The 20150-nt window shown below is 42.2% G+C and overlaps 1 protein-coding gene across 2 annotated transcripts; it reads right to left on the bottom strand.

The window, feature by feature from the left end:
- Positions 1-4704: 4704 nt before the first annotated feature.
- impa1 (inositol monophosphatase 1) lies at positions 4705-10048 on the bottom strand. 2 transcript variants are annotated; one of them, XM_071375962.1, is made up of 9 exons: positions 9930-10048; positions 9213-9323; positions 8800-8933; positions 8093-8197; positions 7866-7911; positions 7395-7503; positions 6744-6852; positions 6038-6189; positions 4705-4981 (listed from the first exon to the last, which is right to left on the bottom strand). In XM_071375962.1, exons 2-9 carry the CDS (start codon positions 9273-9275, stop codon positions 4851-4853), a joined length of 849 nt encoding a protein of 282 aa, XP_071232063.1. In that variant the 5' UTR covers positions 9276-9323; positions 9930-10048; the 3' UTR covers positions 4705-4850. The 2 variants fall into 2 exon arrangements, with proteins under 2 accessions (XP_071232063.1, XP_071232064.1); XM_071375963.1 differs by having other exon boundaries at positions 9213-9305.
- Between the last annotated feature and the right edge of the window lie 10102 nt (positions 10049-20150).

Genomic DNA, 20150 nt, shown 5'->3' with positions numbered 1-20150 from the left:
GGTTTCTCTTCCCGGGTTACTTTAGCTTTGCCAGAATCTTCCAATTTTTCTTACCTCTTCATTTTTAAAAACATTGGACTCGACAATCATTCCATTTGTCTGAGGTTACAAAGCCCGTCGTATTTGTGAAGCCACTTGCAAAAGCCCAAGGGAAATGGTTGGCCTAGACTTACCCATCTTTAAACATTATTACTGTGCTGCAAATGCTAGGGCATTAACGTACTAGCAACTGGGTTTCACAGATAAATTGGACAAGGTTGCCCCCCTGTGGATAAATAAGGAAGACAAGACTGCAACAAATTGTTCTCTTCCAGAGATGCTTTTCTTTAAAGCAGAGTGCCCAAACAATCTGACAGGCAACAACGCTGTTTTGAGAAGTCCTTTACGAATTCTAAACCATACTAAGCATGTTTATAAGGTGCCTGATATCTCTGTATATATAACCCCGATATGCTTTAATCATTCTTTTTGTTCCATCTCTGTCTGATAAGTTGTTTGTTGAGTGGAGGGAGAAGGGACTGGCCACAATTGAAGATCTCTCCAATTTAAAGAACAAATTTCAAAAGGGAAAATTCAAAATGTTGAAACCCTCCTTGTACAACATTCATTTTATGATCTGCTACGGCGCCCTCCTAATTCAAAACACCTAGTCTCACAGTTTGTCTGTTTCCTTTTCTCCAACTATAAGCAGGTAACCTTGTGGGTTAGCGCGTCGGGCCAGTAAGTGAAAGGTTGATAGATCGAATCCCTGAGCTGACAAGTAAAAAATCTGTCATTCTGCCCCTGAACAAGGCAGTTAACCCACTGTTCCTAGGCTGTCATTGTAAATAAGATTTTTTTCTTAACTGACTTGCCTAGTCAAATAAAAAACTATACAGAGAGCTCTACTAGTCATCTCAAGGAGACCTAGGGTAAAGAGTTAAATATTGAGATCTCAGATAATCTATGGGGAGTAGCCCCTGTCTACAATTCACTCCTATTACATCAATGCCAGATATCAATGGATACGATACAAAGTCATGCATAGACTTCATTACTCCAAAACCAAATGACATAGAGTTTACTGACCAGGTCTCCACACTGTGTGACCAATGTAAAGTCTTGGAGGGTTCATTAACTCGTATTTTTTGGCTCCGCCCCCTACTTCCTCATTTTCGGGGTGAACATCTTTGATTGGTATTCATATGAGAGGGCCACTGAACCTGACCCAGAACTTTCTCTCTTTGGCTATTCGGACTTGTCCTATGAGGAACAACAGACTGATGTTTGGAATGTGTGGCTGCCCAAAATAAAAAAGTATCCTCACAGAATGGAAGTCACCCACCCCCGCTGGCTTCCATAGATGGCTTGCAGAAACGATTAACACCATGAACATAAACTCAGCGGAAAAAAGAAACGTCAATGCGAGGACGATCAGCTGTCCGCCCTGTAGCGCTGTCTTAGGCGTCTCACAGTACAGACATCGCAATTTATTGCCCTGGCCAGATCTGCTGTCTTCATGCCTCTTTGCAGCATGCCTAAGGCATGTTCACACAGATGAGCAGGGACCCTGGGCATCTTTCGTTTGGTGTTTTTCAGTGTCAGTAGAAAGGCCTCTTTAGTGTCCTAAGTTTTCATAACTGTGACCTTAATTGCCTACCGTCTGTAAGCTGTTAGTGTCTTAATGACCGTTCCACAGGTGCATGTTCATTAATTGTTTATGGTTCATTGGACAAGCATGGGAAACAGTGTTTAAACCCTTTACAATGAAGGTCTGTGAAGGTTTTTTAAATATTTTTTATACAAATTATCTTTGAAGGACAGGGTCCTGAAAAAGGGACATTTCTTTTTTTTGCAGAGTTTAGAAAATATTTGTGGAATGAGTAGGTGTGTCCAAACTTTTGACTGGTACTGTATATATATAAAAAAATATGTTTTGTTGTCGTGGCACTACTGTTGTAAGGTCATTATTTTTTTAGTGGTCATAACTCCTACAGTAAGGTCACCAGTAAAGTGGATTAAAAAGGTTTGCTGAAAGAGGTTCTCATGCTCAGAAAATACCTGTGGGCAGATTGCTGTGTTGTACTAGGGTTTGTTTCTGAATCCGATCATTGTTTCACAGCTTGAGTGTCCTTGTGCCTGCCTTAGGCATCAAAATGATTCAGAATCTTATATTTCTGTCTCAACCACAGGTTTCCCCAACAAGGAAAATAAGAAGTTGGTTTATTTAGCTGGTACTGTTTCAGTTCCACAGGACAGTAACCACACTGGCATCATAATGGGCTAACTAGTTTGTTTGGTAACTTGACACTTTCACAACATCTTCACCACTCTCCCCAATTCAGCCCCTTTCATGATCCATGAAAATAATGTGTTGTCCAAGCAGGTAACACATACAATATCCCCAGAGCCATGAGGAAGCAAGTGAATACCACTCAGGGTTGTCTAGTGAATACCACCCAGGGTTGTCTAGTGAATACCACCCAGGGTTGTCTAGTGTCTAGTGAATACCACTCAGGTTTATCTAGTGAATACCACCCAGGGTTGTCTAGTGTCTAGTGAATACCACCCATGGTTGTCTAGTGAATACCACCCAGGGTTGTCTAGTGTCTAGTGAATACCACTCAGGTTTATCTAGTGAATACCACCCAGGGTTGTCTAGTGTCTAGTGAATACCACCCAGGGTTGTCTAGTGTCTAGTGAATACCACTCAGGTTTATCTAGTGAATACCACCCAGGGTTGTCTAGTGTCTAGTGAATACCACCCATGGTTGTCTAGTGTCTAGTGAATACCACCCAGGGTTGTCTAGTGTCTAGTGAATACCACTCAGGTTTATCTAGTGAATACCACTCAGGTTTATCTAGTGAATACCACTCAGGTTTATCTAGTGAATACCACCCAGGGTTGTCTAGTGTCTAGTGAATACCACCCAGGGTTGTCTAGTGAATACCACCTAGGGTTGTATGGTGTCTAGTGTATACCACCCATGGTTGTCTAGTGTATACCACCCATGGTTGTCTAGTGACTACCACCCATGGTTGTCTAGTGCTTTGTGAATACCACCTAGGGTTGTCAGGTGTCTAGTGTATACCACCCATGGTTGTCTAGTGTATACCACCCATGGTTGTCTAGTGACTACCACCCAGGGTTGTCTAGTGAATACCACCTAGGGTTGTCAGGTGTCTAGTGTATACCACCCATGGTTGTCTAGTGTATACCACCCATGGTTGTCTAGTGACTACCACCCAGGGTTGTCTAGTGACTACCACCCAGGGTTGTATGGTGTCTAGTGAATACCACCCAGTGGTATGTTGTCTACTGCATACCACCCAGGGTTGTCTAGTGAATACCAACCATGGTTGTTTGGTGTCTAGTGAATACCATCCAATGTTGTCTGGTGTCTAATGAATACCACAGATGGTTGTCTAGTGTGTAATGATTTCCACCCAGGGTTGTCTAGTGACTACCACCCAGGGTTGTCTAGTGTCTAGTGACTACCACCCAGGGTTGTCTATTTCATACCACCCAGGGTTGTCTAGTGTCTAGTGACTACCACCCAGGGTTGTCTAGTGACTACCACCCAGGGTTGTCTAGTGACTACCACCCAGGGTTGTCTAGTGTCTAGTGACTACCACCCAGGGTTGTCTAGTGTCTAGTGACTACCACCCAGGTTGTCTATTTCATACCACCCAGGGTTGTCTAGTGTCTAGTGAATACCACCCAGGGTTGTCTAGTGACTACCACCCAGGGTTGTCTAGTGACTACCACCCAGGGTTGTCTAGTGCCTACCACCCAGGGTTGTCTAGTGTCTAGTGAATACCACCCAGGGTTGTCTAGTGACTACCACCCAGGGTTGTCTAGTGACTACCACCCAGGGTTGTCTAGTGACTACCACCCAGGGTTGTCTAGTGACTACCACCCAGGGTTGTCTAGTGACTACCACCCAGGGTTGTCTAGTGACTACCACCCAGGGTTGTCTAGTGACTACCACCCATGGTTGTCTAGTGACTACCACCCATGGTTGTCTAGTGAATACCACCCATGGTTGTCTAGTGAATACCACCCAGTGTTGTCTAGTGACTACCACCCAGGGTTGTCTAGTGACTACCACCCAGGGTTGTCTAGTGACTACCACCCAGGGTTGTCTAGTGACTACCACCCAGGGTTGTCTAGTGACTACCACCCAGTGTTGTCTGGTGTCTAGTGACTACCACCCAGGTTGTCTATTTCATACCACCCAGTGTTGTCTGGTGTCTAGTGACTACCACCCAGGGTTGTCTAGTGACTACCACCCAGGGTTGTCTAGTGACTACCACCCAGGGTTGTCTAGTGACTACCACCCAGGGTTGTCTAGTGACTACCACCCAGTGTTGTCTGGTGTCTAGTGACTACCACCCAGGTTGTCTATTTCATACCACCCAGTGTTGTCTGGTGTCTAGTGACTACCACCCAGGTTGTCTATTTCATACCACCCAGTGTTGTCTGGTGTCTAGTGACTACCACCCAGGTTGTCTATTTCATACCACCCAGTGTTGTCTGGTGTCTAGTGAATACCACCCAGGTTGTCTATTTCATACCACCCAGGGTTGTATGGTGTCTAGGGTGGTATTCACTAGACAAGTAATCCAGGATTACTTAAAACATAGATTATCTTCCTGGTCAGTTGACATAAAACAATTATAATATTTAAAAATGAACGAATTAAAAACATATAAAACACAGAATGCTAGGACAAAAAAGTTTGGTTTTAAAATGACCAGAATTGTTCAAGAACAGTGATATCATTTTGAAAAAAATAAAACAAGCTTAAAAAAACACACATTTTTTTTCTAAGAATATAACTTAATAAAACATAGCAATTTTCCCTTGTTCAGTCTTTTGTCTCTGTAGGTGCATCATCTCGCAGAGGGGTAAACACGTCAATCTCTTTGACAATCCTTTCAGCGATTATCTTGTTATTTGCAGCAACGACCCTTCTGGACATGAGGTCCAATGGTCTACCTAGAAAAATGAACAATTCATGTTGGAATATTTTTTTTTATAGCTGTAAAGAAACTTATATCTTAATTAACTATTGATAATGAAAGTAAAACTTGTGAAAGTAAAACTGTTAATGAAAATACAACTGCTAAATTACAAACAACAAAAAGACTTTCATTTTTACAAACGGATCAAATCTCAGCATCTGGGTAATCGATTGTTATTGAGGACTGATTGAAGTCTATGCTGATCTGTGATTGCATCTTGAGTGCTATTGTGAATAATAGTACTATTATACTGTGATACATACCACTTAGCAGATACTTCCATACAAAGCGACACACAGTACAGTAAAAGTGTATATGTGTTTCATCCCTACAGGAATTGAACCCATAACCTTGGTGTTGTTAGCGCCACACGGTCCCACCCATTTTACTAGTGAACACGCAAACTTTTGGCCGCCGTATCAAAATGTGCTGGGAATATGTAGTATGGAGAGGCGTTTACACATGGTGAATGGGGACGCTGCCCGCGACATCATAATAGAACGTTGTTGCCTGGCAACGTAGATCTGTACAATTTAGAAAGTAGCCATTCGTCTGGCCAAAGTGATGTCAACACTGCATCTTCCCGAGGTATCCAATCAAATCAAAATTGTATGTCACATGCGCCTTAGTGAAATGCTTAACAAATTATTGTTAAGTAGATAATAGAGAAGTAAAAAGAATATATAAAAAATATAAAAGTAACAAATAATGTGTTCATGGTGCCTATGTTTAAAATAATAAAAATAATAATGTAACCTTTATTTAACTAGGCAAGTCAGTTGAAAACAAATTCTTATTTACAATGACGGCCTAAACCGGCCAAACCCTAACCCAGACGACGCTGGGCCAATTGTGCACCGCCCCTATGGGACTTCCAATCACGGCCGGATGTGATACAGCCTGGAATCGAACCAGGGTCTGTAGTGACATCTCTAGCACTGAGATGCAGTGTCTTAGACCGCCTGCGCCACTCAGGAGCCCAAATGTTGGGCAGAGGTCTATGTGCTATCTGGGATATATAGTGACGTACCATCTACATCCATGAGGACGCCCCCTGCCTCTGTGACTATGATGGCCCCGGCAGCGATGTCCCAGCAGTGAATCCCTATCTCGTAGTAGGCCTCCACGCAGCCCGACGCCACCAGACACATGTTTGTGGCCGCTGTGCCAACACCTCGAATCCTAGGAAGATGGACAGAGAGAGGTTGTGTTCATTACCGTAACAAAATGTTTTACAACGGACAACTAAAACTAGCATTTCTCATTGGACAAGACTATTGCTAGCACAAGGATTTTCCAGCGTCATAGTTAGGGTTAGCGTCATCAAGTTACCCACACAGAGCAGAGTCTTATCTGATGGTACGAAGGTTTTTCCGCTAGCAATAGGATACATTCTGGGATACCTATTGTGAAAAAGAACTTCCTGAATAGTATGCAGAGTGGACCCATACTCATTTCTCAGCTAATGTAGTATGCCATCCTAGTCTTTCAAGCAAACTATTACATACTTAGCCTCCACGCAATGCCTACTAAGTAGTATGGAAGTATGCCATTCGGGAACGTGGCCAGGGCATTCTTACCCGTGGATGACATTCTAAACGTGGCCAGGGCATTCTTACCAGTGGATGACATTCTAAACGTGGCCAGGGCATTCTTACCCGTGGATGACATTCTAAACGTGGCCAGGGCATTCTTACCCGTGGATGACATTCTAAACGTGGCCAGGGCATTCTTACCCGTGGATGGGTAAACACAGGATCTTCCTCATGCTGGAGAAGATTTTGTCAACCACCTCTGTGTCTCTGTTGGAACCAAACTCAGTAGCAATGATAGACTGGCTGATTTCTGTAATGAGAAAGTTCAGCACTTCAGTGACATTCCTATTTCAGGTTTATTGGATAGACAGGGTAAGAGAGACAGGGAGGTAAGGTTAGCAGGGGAGTGTGAGGAGGGAAGTAGGTCAGAATTGAGTGATGATGTGTATAAAGGCTTACAAATCTCTGTTAAGAACTAAAGATGTTGCAAATGCTTATGAATTGTAATACGTATGAATTGTAATACTTATGAATTGTAATGCTCATGAATTGTAATGCTCATGAATTGTAATGCTCATGAATTGTAATGCTCATGAATTGTAATACTCATGAATTGTAATACTTATTTTAACAAAAATGAAAATACTAGTTTAAATGCAGGGCTACAATGTAAATCTGGACTCAGCACAAATGGAGTACGGAAATGTAAATATGTGGCTTTTCACCAAATAAAAGATTGGGAAACACTGGTGTATAGTAAAGGAAAATATGAATAGTAGTGAATTCAGAGAGACATAGTAATACTAGTATTACAGAGTACTATAGATGCACTGGTTGAACTAACTACTGAACCTTTCTGGTCCGACACATTAAGGAGCTGTCCATCGCAGAAGGCTCCCTTCCCTTTCCTGGCTGTGTACATCTTGTCTTCTATGCAGCTGTACACGACTCCAAACTCCAGCTGAGGGACACAAGAGAGGAACGTCTGTTGCAGTGGCAATCTGAACAGGGATTCACTACCCCCGTATACACCGTAAAAGAGGTTAGGTTAGTTTTAAACATACATGATCTTCCTGGTCAGTCGACCATTAAAAAAAATATATAAATTTATGAAACACAGAATGCTAGGTCCAAAAAACAAGTTTGGTTTTAAATGACCTTAATTGTTCAAGAGTACAGTTGTCAACTGCAACAATTATGATGCAGATTTACTCGTGTGGGTGCAAAACTTTTGCAATTTTAGTATTAAGTATGAAGAATGAAATGTCACATGAGTTCTCTAGGCTAAGAAAAACTCTGAATGATTTAAATAGGAAAACTTGCCTTTCTGTTGACTGCAAAGCCAATAGACACGGCAACAAACGGATATCTGTGGAAGCCATGGATTTCAGAAAGACCGTGTTAAATAGGATAACCAATGCTACATGATCAAACGCGCATACTAAATAATTCTAGGATTAAATGGAAATCAGGTTATTTAATAAGATATTTAAATCGACACAAAGCGATTACCACATATTAGAGAAAATAACAATCATTTTATAAATTACCCGTGGACAAAGTTAGTGGTTCCGTCTACCGGGTCAACAATCCAGGTAGGGTTATCAGTGAGAACACAGGGCTCTCCAGCAGCCACCGACTCCTCGCCTATAAAACTGTGACACAAGGAGAACAAGGTCATGTTCATAAAGCCGCTTACACACAGGAAAGGAAAACCCAGTCGCCTCCATTTGTTTCTAAGTAAAGCCGGAGGCGCCTTCGCCAGGGTTTTCAGCTCTCTGCGTGCAAGATCATTAAGGCACTAAAAGGAAACGGACTGCAACAGAGAGGGACAATCTGAAACGCTCATTTTCATTTTCCGTAGCAAAATGTTTTCTTATTGAACATGTCTAGATCGCTCCCTCTGTTACACTACCTACTAAACTATCTTAATTAAAGTCCATATTGTCTGCATAATTTAGAAATACCACACACCTTTATAATATCTGCATCATCTAGAAAACGCCATGTATAATATCACCTTTATAATATCACCTTTATAACGTCTGATTGAACACTGAACACCATGTATAGTATCACCTTTATAATATCACCTTTATAACATCTGATTGAACACTGAACACCAACAGATAATGATCGGGAGGTTCTGTAATATACCTGTAAAAATCCTTCTCCTTTTCATAGGCTATAAGTGTGCCAGTGTGTGTGTGTGTGTGTGTGTGTGTGTGTGTGTGTGTGTGTGTCCCAGGATATGTACCTGTGCGTGGGGAATTTCTCCTTCACAGAGTCTATAATGAGTTGCTCCACTTTTTGGTCAGTTTTAGTCACCAGGTCCACAGAAGAACTCTTCAACATAACCTTCATGTCATTCTGTACCGCGTCCCTTACAAGCTGCAGCAGATAGACACACGGGTGAATGCTGGAACTTCTGTCTGAAGCCGAAAGGTCAGTGAAGAAAACCACAAGACAAGAAGCACCACCACACGCTCAGACAGACAGACACAAAGTCAGACAGACAGACACAAAGTCAGACAGACAGACACAAAGTCAGACACGAAGTCAGCCACAAAGTCAGACAGCAGACACAAAGTCAGACAGACAGTCAGACACAAAGTCAGTCAGACAGACACAAACTCTGTCAGACAGACACAAAGACTGACAGACACTCACCGATCCTGCTTTCCTGGCCAGAGCCACAGCATGGTCCATGGCATTCTGCCAAAGGTCAGTCATGGTGTGGTGCCTTGATCCAAGAAATACGTCCTTAAAAGGATGCAGACACTGAAAAGGTTTTTACTTAATAGATAAAACATTGATAAAATAACACCTCAAAGTTAATCGATCATACTATGGTTATGTTGGTGAAATTTGCAAATAAACTAGCTACGCCAATACTGGGTCCAATGTGTCCTTGTAGCAATGGAACTGAACATGCTGTCAATTACATCAGAATAAGAGCTTTATGAAACCTGAGGCAAATCCTCCTGCAATTTCCATTTTCCAAGAGCATGACCTTTCTAAAAATAGCAAACCCTACAGGGAAAAAACGACTGATTTCTCCTATACTGATGGGATGAATGTTAAAGTACATTGACAAATGATGGTATAATCGTTTAACTAAAACAAATAGCGATATTCTATAATAAAACTGTTTGCATTACAAAATGTTTTCAGATAAAGCCTTGTTTATCCATTTAAAAAAGGATTTACAGTACTGATCCGAGATTGGTTTAGCCTAACAGTTCTCGAGCTATATGCGAGGATTTATTACCATTTCATCTTTAAATGTATCACACAACACGTATCGAGCTAGTCGGTGCACAGAATAGGAAATAAGAGACTGTAACTAGCATAAGAATGATCGAAAAAAAGAGACTAAAATCTCACCGATAGTAGATCGAGCTGGGAATTGTCAATAAGCCACTACTTCCGTATAGAACCTATTTATTTATTTTTTACTTCCGCATAGAATCGTCTTCTTCAGTTGCTTGGCTAGTTTGCCCAACAAGACGAATGACAGGTATGTGCTGCCGCTTACAGGCCAGTGTTACGCCAATGCACGCCATTAGCAATACTGAACAACACTTTAAAACGCAACAATGTAACAATTCCAAAGATGTGACTGTCAGTCAATTGAAATAAATTAATTACGCTACAGATATGCATCAGTTGGTCCCGGATTTTTTTTATTTATTAAAATGTAGGTGCGTGGATCAATAAACCAGTCAGTATCTGGTGTGACCACCATTTACCTCATGCAGCTCGACATCTCCTTCGCATAGAGTTGAACAGGCTGTTGATGTTGGCCTGTGGAATGTTGTCCCACTCCTCTTCAATGACTGTGCGAAGTTGCTGGATATTGGCGGGAACTGGAATGCGCTGTCATACACGTCGATCCAGACCATCCCAAACAAGCTTATAGGGGGGCATGTCTGGTGAGTATGCAGGCCATGGAAGAACGGGGTGATTTTCAGCTTCCAGGAATTGTGTACTGATCCTTGCGACACGGGGCCGTGCATTATCAAACTGAAACACGAGGTTTCAGTTTGATAGCTTAGGCCTTGCCTATACCATAACCACACCGGCAACATGGGGCAATCTGTTCACAACGTTGACATCAACAAACCGCTTGTTCAGTGTATTTTAAAAACGTTTTACAGGCAATCCTCAGTCAGGTTGATATGAACAACCCATTAATACAAACAGTCTCAATTTGAGTAATTTTTAAAACCTTTACTGAAAAGTAGGAACTGCAGCAGTTATTTGATGCCATAGAAATAGGTACTCTAGATGTATATGCTTCTACACCTGCATTGCTTGCTGTTTGGGGTTTTAGGCTGGGTTTCTGTACAGCACTTCGAGATATTAGCTGATGTACGAAGGGCTATATAAAATAAACTTGATTTGATATATAACCCCTTTTAGCATGGACATTGCCATTGAGGGCTTCCACCATTTTAATAGTTCAAGGGATAGTTCACCCACATTGCAAAAGGACCCTGTAAGCATTCTATGTAAGCAGTCTTATGTAAGTTACAAGGTATGACAGCATTCCATGCTTCAGTTTAGTATTCCTAAACGGAGTTCCACAGGTGATCCATTATCCATAATCACCATACATTATCCATAATCCCCCTCCAATATCCATAACCCCCTCCATTATCCATAACCCCCCTCCATTATCCATAACCCCCTCCATTATCCATAATCCCCCTCCAATATCCATAACCCCCTCCATTATCCATAACCCCCCTCCATTATCCATAAACCCCCTCCATTATCCATAACCCCCCTCCATTATCCATAACCAGCCTCTCATTATTGACAATCAACCTATTAGCTCTACATCACAAAAGGTTAAGGTAAAGCTATAGGTCACAAGTTTAGAGGAGGAAACCACAATGCTATTCACAGTTCAGCTGTTTGAACCCATTGACACCTATCTCACTATCCCAATGGAGAGTAGGAGCACATTTGAAGCAGTTATATTTTTTACCATAATCATACCTCTTAATTGGGAAAATAAAATGTTTATAACAAATTCCCAGTAGTTCCCACGACGGCCTATGCCGAAACGCGTCAGAGTTTTTCAAATCTTTGTTCCATTGAACACGCTTTAAAGGCATTTTAGTTATATGAAGAGTGCCTTTCTTCCTCCTAGTTTTTTTTTTTAAATGACCAAATAACCTCTTTACCAAATCACATGATCATGATGTAATAACATGGCAAAGTCAATATTTCAACATGTGATAAACAGGGGACAATGCTCTCTACATTTCAAGATTATTGGCAACCACTGTTAGGGCGGGATACAATTCATAGCTTAGTGCTCTGGACAGGTGACAATGAGGCTTTTAAAGGAATTTCACTCGATGCAGTTCCAAACTTGCGCAACCGTCCATGCTTTCCATGCTGGCTGGTCATTGGTTAAAGTAGGATTTTGTTTCAATGTTGTTGTGGCTGCAGTAACTGACCCTTATTGGCTCAAATACTGCATCTCTTATGGCTCATCTGCAGATGAGCCATAACGCTGAGGAAAGGGGTCCTCCTGATTTGAATGTCATGATGGGCTTGCCTGGCATAAACAAAATACTTGTTTTGAAATATTAGCCAGGCTTGATGGTTGAATGTAGGACGTTGCAACCTGAACTCAGGCGCAGACGTAATATAGTAAATGTAAATCCGAGGACATTCCAATTTGTATGATATGTTACGAATTACAATTCGTATGATACTGTACGTTACAGATTGCACTTGGTTGTTGCTAATTTTAGGTACTAACGCTAATGTTAGCTAGGTGGTTAACATTAGCTAGGCTAGGGGTTAGAGTTTAAGGTTAGGGTTAAGAGTTAGGTTAACTAACATCCTAAGTCATTTTATTAAAGTAGCTAAAAAGTTGTAAGTAGTTGCTAATTAGCTAAAATGCTCAAGTTGTCCATGTGGAGATTTGAATATGCAAAAGGTTACTAGACGTTTGCATTACATGCCCATCCATCCACCCTGACCAACCACCCTACTTTCGTTTTGTTATGCCTTAATTAACCCTCTGTCTTATGTAATGAGACCAGAATCGGGCATATAGGCAGGCATCAATACATTCATTAAATGAAATGGTGGCCTCACCAAAAGAAAACCAAGACGAGAAGTCAATGTGTAGCCTAAACGTTATAACAGTGTCTGTGTTTATTCTATTAAAAAAAATGTAATCTACCTGAATATGGTAGCAGAATTTTACCCAAAACCATTCTGTGATTTTATTTGACCAATATGGGATTGACATTATATGGCATTACTGCATAAATGTAATGAAGGTTTAACTGAATTGTGCACCAAGTGACGTTATTATAACAATTTAATTTCACTAAGTCAATGGTAAGACATGTAGGTAGAATACAAACAGTAGGTGGCAGCATAACCTCAAGGATGAGAATCCACACATTTGTATATTCAATTTAATTGTTCTTTATTTCACGACGATGTACCTCTCCAAAACAATGGCGGTTCATTGTTAAAATGGCTAAAATAGGAGAACGCAGTGCCGTGCCTAATGTCCGTTTTGAACGCTGTGTCCGTTGCTAGGCGTCCCACAGGTGCACTTGACTTTAGGATCCTCGCCGTCATGGGTACAGGGGAAGGCCTGGCCCACCTGTGCGTTTCGATTGGCTACGGCCGAGCTGTTCGCTGCGGTAACCTTCCTTGACATCATGTCAAACACAGTGCCTGGTGGGATGAAGAGGAGTAACACTTCAGTGGATACAAGATGGAGACTTCTGAACATCTTCACAACTGACATTGATGTCCAAAAGATATGGCTCATGAATTGACATTGTAACATTTGTGTTATATAGAGCTATGCGTTTCTGCACACACCTGAGTTCCTACTACCTTACCAGCATGTTTCGTTTTTTTTGTCTGTAATGTATGCTGAGCCCTTTTTAAACTCGTACCTGTACATTTGGGAACTTATAACTGCCTAAATTGGAACGTAGTGTCTGTACAGTAACATGCTATACATAGCGTCAGACCATAGGCTCTGCGCTTCACAGCTCTGTATGGGGTTTGACTAACAGCCGTTCTGAATTTGAGCACGACAAGAAGATACCCATCCCTCCTGGTAATTGGACAACTTTTGCAAATGCTATGTTGTCTGAGTGATGCTGTAAATTAAGAAGACTCAATGTATTTTGATGTCATACAAGCAAGCCCAAAGCCACGAGTCCAAATGTGCACATTACATTTCCATATCATAAAACTCATGTCATATACAGTACAGTGTCAATGATCACTGTTTGATGTACAGTTACCAGATGACATGGCGCCATACCCTGGGTGGTTCTGAATAGAATGAACCTGTTTGTTTATTGTGAAGAAAATTTGCCGCGGCACACGCACCTGAATGCTCTTGGGAGGTAATATGGCCGGCATTTGATTGGAAGGAATTCTAGGTCGGGTGAGCAGAAGGACTTGAGTTCCTGTATGTTGTTATGATTACACCATGAGTCGTTAATCATGAAGCATACACCCCCGCCCTTCCTCTTCCCAGAGAGGTGTTTATCTGTCAGCACGATGCATGGAGAAGCTCGGTGGCTGAACCGATTCCGACAACATATCCCGAGAAAGCCATGTTTCTGTGAAACAGAGGATATTACAATCTCTGATGTCTCTCTGGAAGGCCACCCTTGCTTGAATTTCGTCTACCTTGTTGTCAAGGGACTGGACATTGGCGAGTAGTATACTCGGGAGCGGTGAGCGATGTGCACGTCTACGGAGCCTGACCAGGAGGCTGCTCCGTCTGCCCCTTCTGCGGTGCCGTTGTCTTGGATCGGCTTCTGGGATTAGATCCAATGTCCTGGGTGGTGGTCCAAACATAGGATCCACTTCGGGACAGTCGTATTCCTGGTCGTAATGTTGGTAAGTTGACGTTGCTCTTATATCCAATAGTTCTTCCCGGCTGTATGTAATAAGACTTAACATTTCCTGGGGTAACAATGTAAGAAATAATACATAAAAAACTAAATACTGCATAGTTTCCTGAGGACTCGAATCAAGGCGACCATCTCTGTCAGCATCATCATTGAGAATTCTCGTCAGTTATCGTCACAGCTGTGTACATTCCCCCTCAAGCAGACGCCAAGACGGCCCTCATGGAACTACACTGGTCTCTATGTAACCTGGAAACCATATATCCTGAGGCTGCATTTATCGTAGTTTGGGATTTTAACAAAGCAAATTTGAGAACAAGGCTACCTAAATTCTATCAGCATATTGATTGCAGTACTCACGGGGTTAATACACTCGATCACTGCTAATCTAACTTCTGCGATGCATACAAAGCCCTCCCCCGCCCTCCCTTCGGCAAATCCGACCACCACGTCATCTTGCTCATATAGGCAGAAAATCAAACAGGATGTACCAGTGACTAGAACCATTCAACACTAGTCTGACCAATCGGAATCCATGCTTCAAGACTGTTTTGATCACACATACTGGGATATGTTCCGGTCAGCTTCAGATAACAACATCGATCTATACGCTGACTCTGTGAGTGAGTTTATAAGGAAGTGCATTGGAGATGTTGTACCCACTGTGAATATTAAAACCTACCCTAACCAGAAACAATGGATGGATGGCAGCATTCACTCAATACTGAAAGTGCAAACCCCCGCATTTAACCATGGAAAGAGGTCTGGGAATATGGCTGAATATAAACAGTGTAGTTATTCCCTCCGCAAGGCAATCAAACAAGCGAAATGCCGGTACAGGAACAAAGTGGAGTCGCAATTCAACGGCTCAGACACGAGACGTATGTGGCAGGGTCTACAGGAAATCACGGACTACAAAAAAAAAAAACAGCCACGTCACGGACACCGACGTCACGCTTCCAGACAAACTAAATACCTTCTTTACCTGCTTTGAGGATAATACAGTGCCACCGTCGCGGCCCGCTAACAAGGTCTGTGCCCCCCCTCTCCTTCACCATGGCCGACGTGAGTAAAACATTTAAACGCGTTAACCCTCGCAAGGCTGCTGGTCCAGACTGCATTCCTAGCCCCGTCCTCAGAGCATGCGCAGACCAGCTGGCTGGTGGGTTTACGGACATATTCAATCACTCCCTATCCCAGTCCGCTGTCCCCACATGCTTCAAGATGGCCACCATTGTTCCTGTACCCAAGAAGGCAAAGATAACTGAATTAAATATACCGGTACCCCCTGTATATAGCCCCGCTATTGTTATTTACTGCTGCTCTTTAATTATTTGTTTTTCTTATCTCTTACTTTTTTTGGAGGTATTTTCTTAACTGCATTGTTGATTAAAGGGCTTGGAAGTAAGGATTTCACTGTAAGGTCTACACCTGTTGTGTTTGGCGCATGTGACAAGAACATTTTATTTGATATAAATGACTACCGCCCCGTAGCACTCACTTCTGTCATCATGAAGTGCTTTGAGAGACTAGTCAAGGATCATATCACCTCCACCTTACCAGCCACCCGAGACCCACTTCAGTTTGCATACCGCCCCAACAGGTCCACAGATGATGCAATCGCCATCATACTGCACACTGCCCTGTCCCATCTGGACAAGAGGAATACATATGTAAGAATGCTGTTCATTGACTACAGCTCAGCATTCAACACCATAGTACCCTCCAAGCTCATCATCAAGCTGGAGGCCCTGGGTCTCAACCCCGACCTGTGCAATTGGGTCCTGGACTTTCTGACGGGCCGTCCCCAGGTGGTGAAGGTAGGAAACATCTCCACTTCTCTGACCCTCAACACTGGGGCCCCACAAGGGTGCGTGATCAGACCCCTCCTGTACTCCCTGTTCACCCATGACTGCATGGCCATGCACGCCTCCAACTCAATCATCAAGTTTGCAGACGACACAACATTAGTGGGCTTGATTACCAACAACGACGAGACAGCATACAGGGAGGAGGTGAGGGGCACCCGGAGTGTGGTGTCAGGAAAATAACCTCACACTCAACGTCAACAAAACAAAGGAGATGACCGTGGACTTCAGGAAACAGCAGAGGGAGCTATCCACATCGAAGGGACAGCAGTGGAGAAGGTGGAAAGTTTTAAGTTCCTCGGCGTACACATCACAGACAAACTGAAATAGTACAACCACACAGAAGAAGGCGCAACAGCACCTATACAACAATAAAAAAAATTGTCTTGTCACCCAAAACCCTAAGAAACATTTACAGATGCACAATCGAGAGCATTCCGTCGGGCTGTATCAATGCCTGGTACGGCAACTGCACCGCCCTCAACCGCAAGGCTCTCCAGAGGGTGGTGCGGTCTGCACAACGCATCACCGGGGGCAAACTACCTGCCCTCCATGACACCTACAGCACCCGATGTGACAGGAAGGCCAATAAGATCATCAAGGACAACAACCACCCAAGCCACTGCCTGTTCACACCGCTATCATCCAGAAGGCGAGGTCAGTACAGGTGCATCAAGAGACAGAAAAACAGCTTCTATCTCAAGGCCATCAGACTGCTAAACAGCAATCACTAACTCAGAGAAGCTGCTGTCTACATTGGGACCCAATCACTGGCCACTTTAATAAATGTATCACTAGTCACTTTAAACAATGTTTACATATCTTACATTACTCATCTCACACGTATATACTGTATTTTATACCATCTATTGCATCTTGTCTATGCCGGACGGCCATCGCTCAACCATCTATTTATATGTACATATTCTTATTCATCCCTTTACATTTGTGTGTGTATAAGGTAGTTGTTGTGAATTTGTTAGATTACTTGTTAGATATTACTGCATTGTCGGAACTAGAAGCACAAGCATTTCGTTACTCGCATTAACATCTGCTAACCATGTGTACGTGACCAATAAAATTTGATTTAATTAGATTTGATTTTACTGATGTCAAGAATTTGAAAACAGACGTTTTTGCACGTGCTAGTTCAAACGTTTGTTGTTGGTTTCTATCCTCAGAAAATGTATGATTGATTACTCCCTGCATAAGAGGCAACAGTATTTCCATTGGAAAAGCCTACTACTACTACTGTGTGTGTGTACACTACCGTTCAAAAGTTTGGGGTCACTTAGAAATGTCCTTGTTTTTGAAAGAAAAGCACATTTTTGTCCATTAAAATAACATCATATTGTTCAGAAATACAGTGTAGACATTGTTAATGTTGTAAATGACTATTGTAGCTGGAAACTGCTTATTTTTAATGGAATATCTACATAGGCGTATAGAGGCCCATTATCAGCAACCATCACTCCTGTGTTGTAATGGCACGTTGTTAGCTAATCCAAGTTTATCATTTTAAAAGGTTCATTGATCATTAGAAAACCATTTTACAACTATGTTAGCACAGCTGAAAACTGTTGTTCTGATTAAAGAAGCAATAAAACGGACCTTCTTTAGACTAGTTGAGTATCTGGAGAATCAGAATTTGTGGGTTCGATTGCAGGCTCAAAATGGCCAGAAACAAATAAATTTCTTCTGAAACTCGTCAGTCTATTCTTGTTCTGAGAAATGATGGCTATTCTATGCGAGAAATTGCCAAGAAATTGAAGATCTCGTACAACGCTGTGTACTACTCCCTTCACAGAACAGCGCAAACTGGTTCTAACCAGAATAGAAAGAGGAGTGGGAGGCCCCGGTGCACAACTGAGCAACAGGACAAGTACATTCGAGTGTCTAGTTTGAGAAACAGATGCCTCACAAGTCCTCAACTGGCAGCTTCATTAAATAGTACCTGTAAAACACCAGTCTCAACGTCAACAGTGAAGAGGCGACTCCGGGATGCTGGCCTTCTAGGCAGAGTTCCTCTGTCCAGTGTCTGTGTTCTTTTGCCCATCTTAATCTTTTCTTTTTATTGGCCAGTCTGAGAGATGGCTTTTTCTTTGCAACCCTGCTCTGTAGGGTTAGTAGGCATGTGATCTTGAGGGTTTGTCTAGAAGGGATACAGACGTTTGGCAAAATTGACTTTTCATAGCAGGTTTAGGAGAATTAACATAGCAGTGAATTACGTTAAGGCTAGGAAAAGGGTTAGGGTTAGCTAAAATGCCCCCCAAAAATCCCCTTTTGACATCAAGTTGAATCCCATCTAGACATGAACATCTTGAGGTGGCTCACCTACTCCGTATTGCTGAGTGATTAACCAAAATGTTGGTTATTTTTCGTTTTTTTAAACAACTAATTGACCAACATAGGTTCAATTATTTCAATGTGCAGTTAATTTCTCTATAGATAAATCAGATCAAGCCTGAACTGTGTGATGTAGGAGGGAGTTGTAGTTTCCAACAGGCCAATATTCTACAAAGTTTAACAGATGTAGTAGGGAGTTGTAGTTTCCAACAGGCCAATATTCTACAAAGTTTAACAGATGTAGTAAGGAGTTGTAGTTTCCAACAGGCCAATATTCTACAAAGTTTAACAGATGTAGTAGGGAGTTGTAGTTTCCAACAGGCCAATATTCTACAAAGTTTAACAGATGTAGTAGGGAGTTGTAGTTTCCAACAGGCCAATATTCTACAAAGTTGAACAGATGTCGTAGGGAGTTGTAGTTTCCAACAGGCCAATATTCTACAAAGTTGAACAGATGTCGTAGGGAGTTGTAGTTTCCAACAGGCCAATATTCTACAAAGTTTAGCACAGAGAGAAGGGGCAGAAGAATGAATGCATGATGGAGAGGGATAGAGAGCAGTTGCTTCACCAGGTACCTCTACCTGAAAATACATGATCCAAGTGATTGATAGTTGGTATTCAGCAGTCATAAAACTATGCCTCGTTTACTTTGAAGAACTATTAAAATAGTGATTTTGTCAGACAGCGTAGGCAACAAATAATAATAAAGTAATCAAATAAAACATATTTTATTAAAGTAAAGTAAATAAATGATGGTTAATAAGTGATAAGCAGTCACTACCACCACGGGACTATTATGAATAGTTTTAGTCTGTGTTGTTACAGCATTCAACTCACATAAGGAATAGTGCATTTACTGTTGAAAGGAATTATCGAGATCGAAAACCGTGACTGTTTTTTTAATAATCAAACCGAAACGGATCTCAAAAAGCACTAAATCGCTCAGCACTAGCATCGCTAGGCTAGACCAACCGAGACCAACCTCCGGCACGACTGCCATTTCAAATGACATGTCAGAAAATGACAGTACTGCAGATAGTTCATTGCCCCTAAAATTGTCAGGTTTTCATGTTTGTTTTCAAATGACGGCCCCTTTTGTACTTGAAATCGGTCTCGGTACATTGGTTCTTGGATTGGATCTCAAGGGGTTGGGTCTTCGTCTGGGGAGGTCCGGTCTCGACTTCATCTGTGGTTACAACTGACACACTCGCATATGGAGTGTTGTCCAGGTCTGGATTATTCATACACAATTCACGGCAGCCCACTCCGATCTCCATTTCCTCTTTAACAGGCTAAGGCTGTGCTGATCCTTTGACACACCTTTGATATCTCTCTATTCCCTTTATTAAGCTCTTTGTCTTGTTCTGGGCTCGGTGAGGTAATATTGAGGGGGCATAATCTGGATGGAGTTGGATCCTTTGACGGCTTGCCTGTGCACAGGCTTGGTATTAGACTATATGAGATGTCAAGGG

The sequence above is a fragment of the Salvelinus alpinus genome, chromosome 30 (assembly GCF_045679555.1).
Source record: "Salvelinus alpinus chromosome 30, SLU_Salpinus.1, whole genome shotgun sequence".
NCBI classification, from domain to species: domain Eukaryota; kingdom Metazoa; phylum Chordata; class Actinopteri; order Salmoniformes; family Salmonidae; genus Salvelinus; species Salvelinus alpinus.
This window is presented reverse-complemented; position numbering and strand designations above follow the sequence as displayed.

Excerpts from the sequence above, each read along its gene's own strand:
- impa1 (XM_071375962.1), bottom strand. The coding sequence starts at position 9,275 with ATGACTGACCTTTGGCAGAATGCCATGGACCATGCTGTGGCTCTGGCC. Across the intron at positions 7,912-8,092 it reads ACCACTAACTTTGTCCACGG|ATATCCGTTTGTTGCCGTGT; the intron begins GTAATTTATAAA and ends TGGCTTCCACAG. Across the intron at positions 7,504-7,865 it reads GCTTTGCAGTCAACAGAAAG|CTGGAGTTTGGAGTCGTGTA; the intron begins GCAAGTTTTCCT and ends TGTGTCCCTCAG.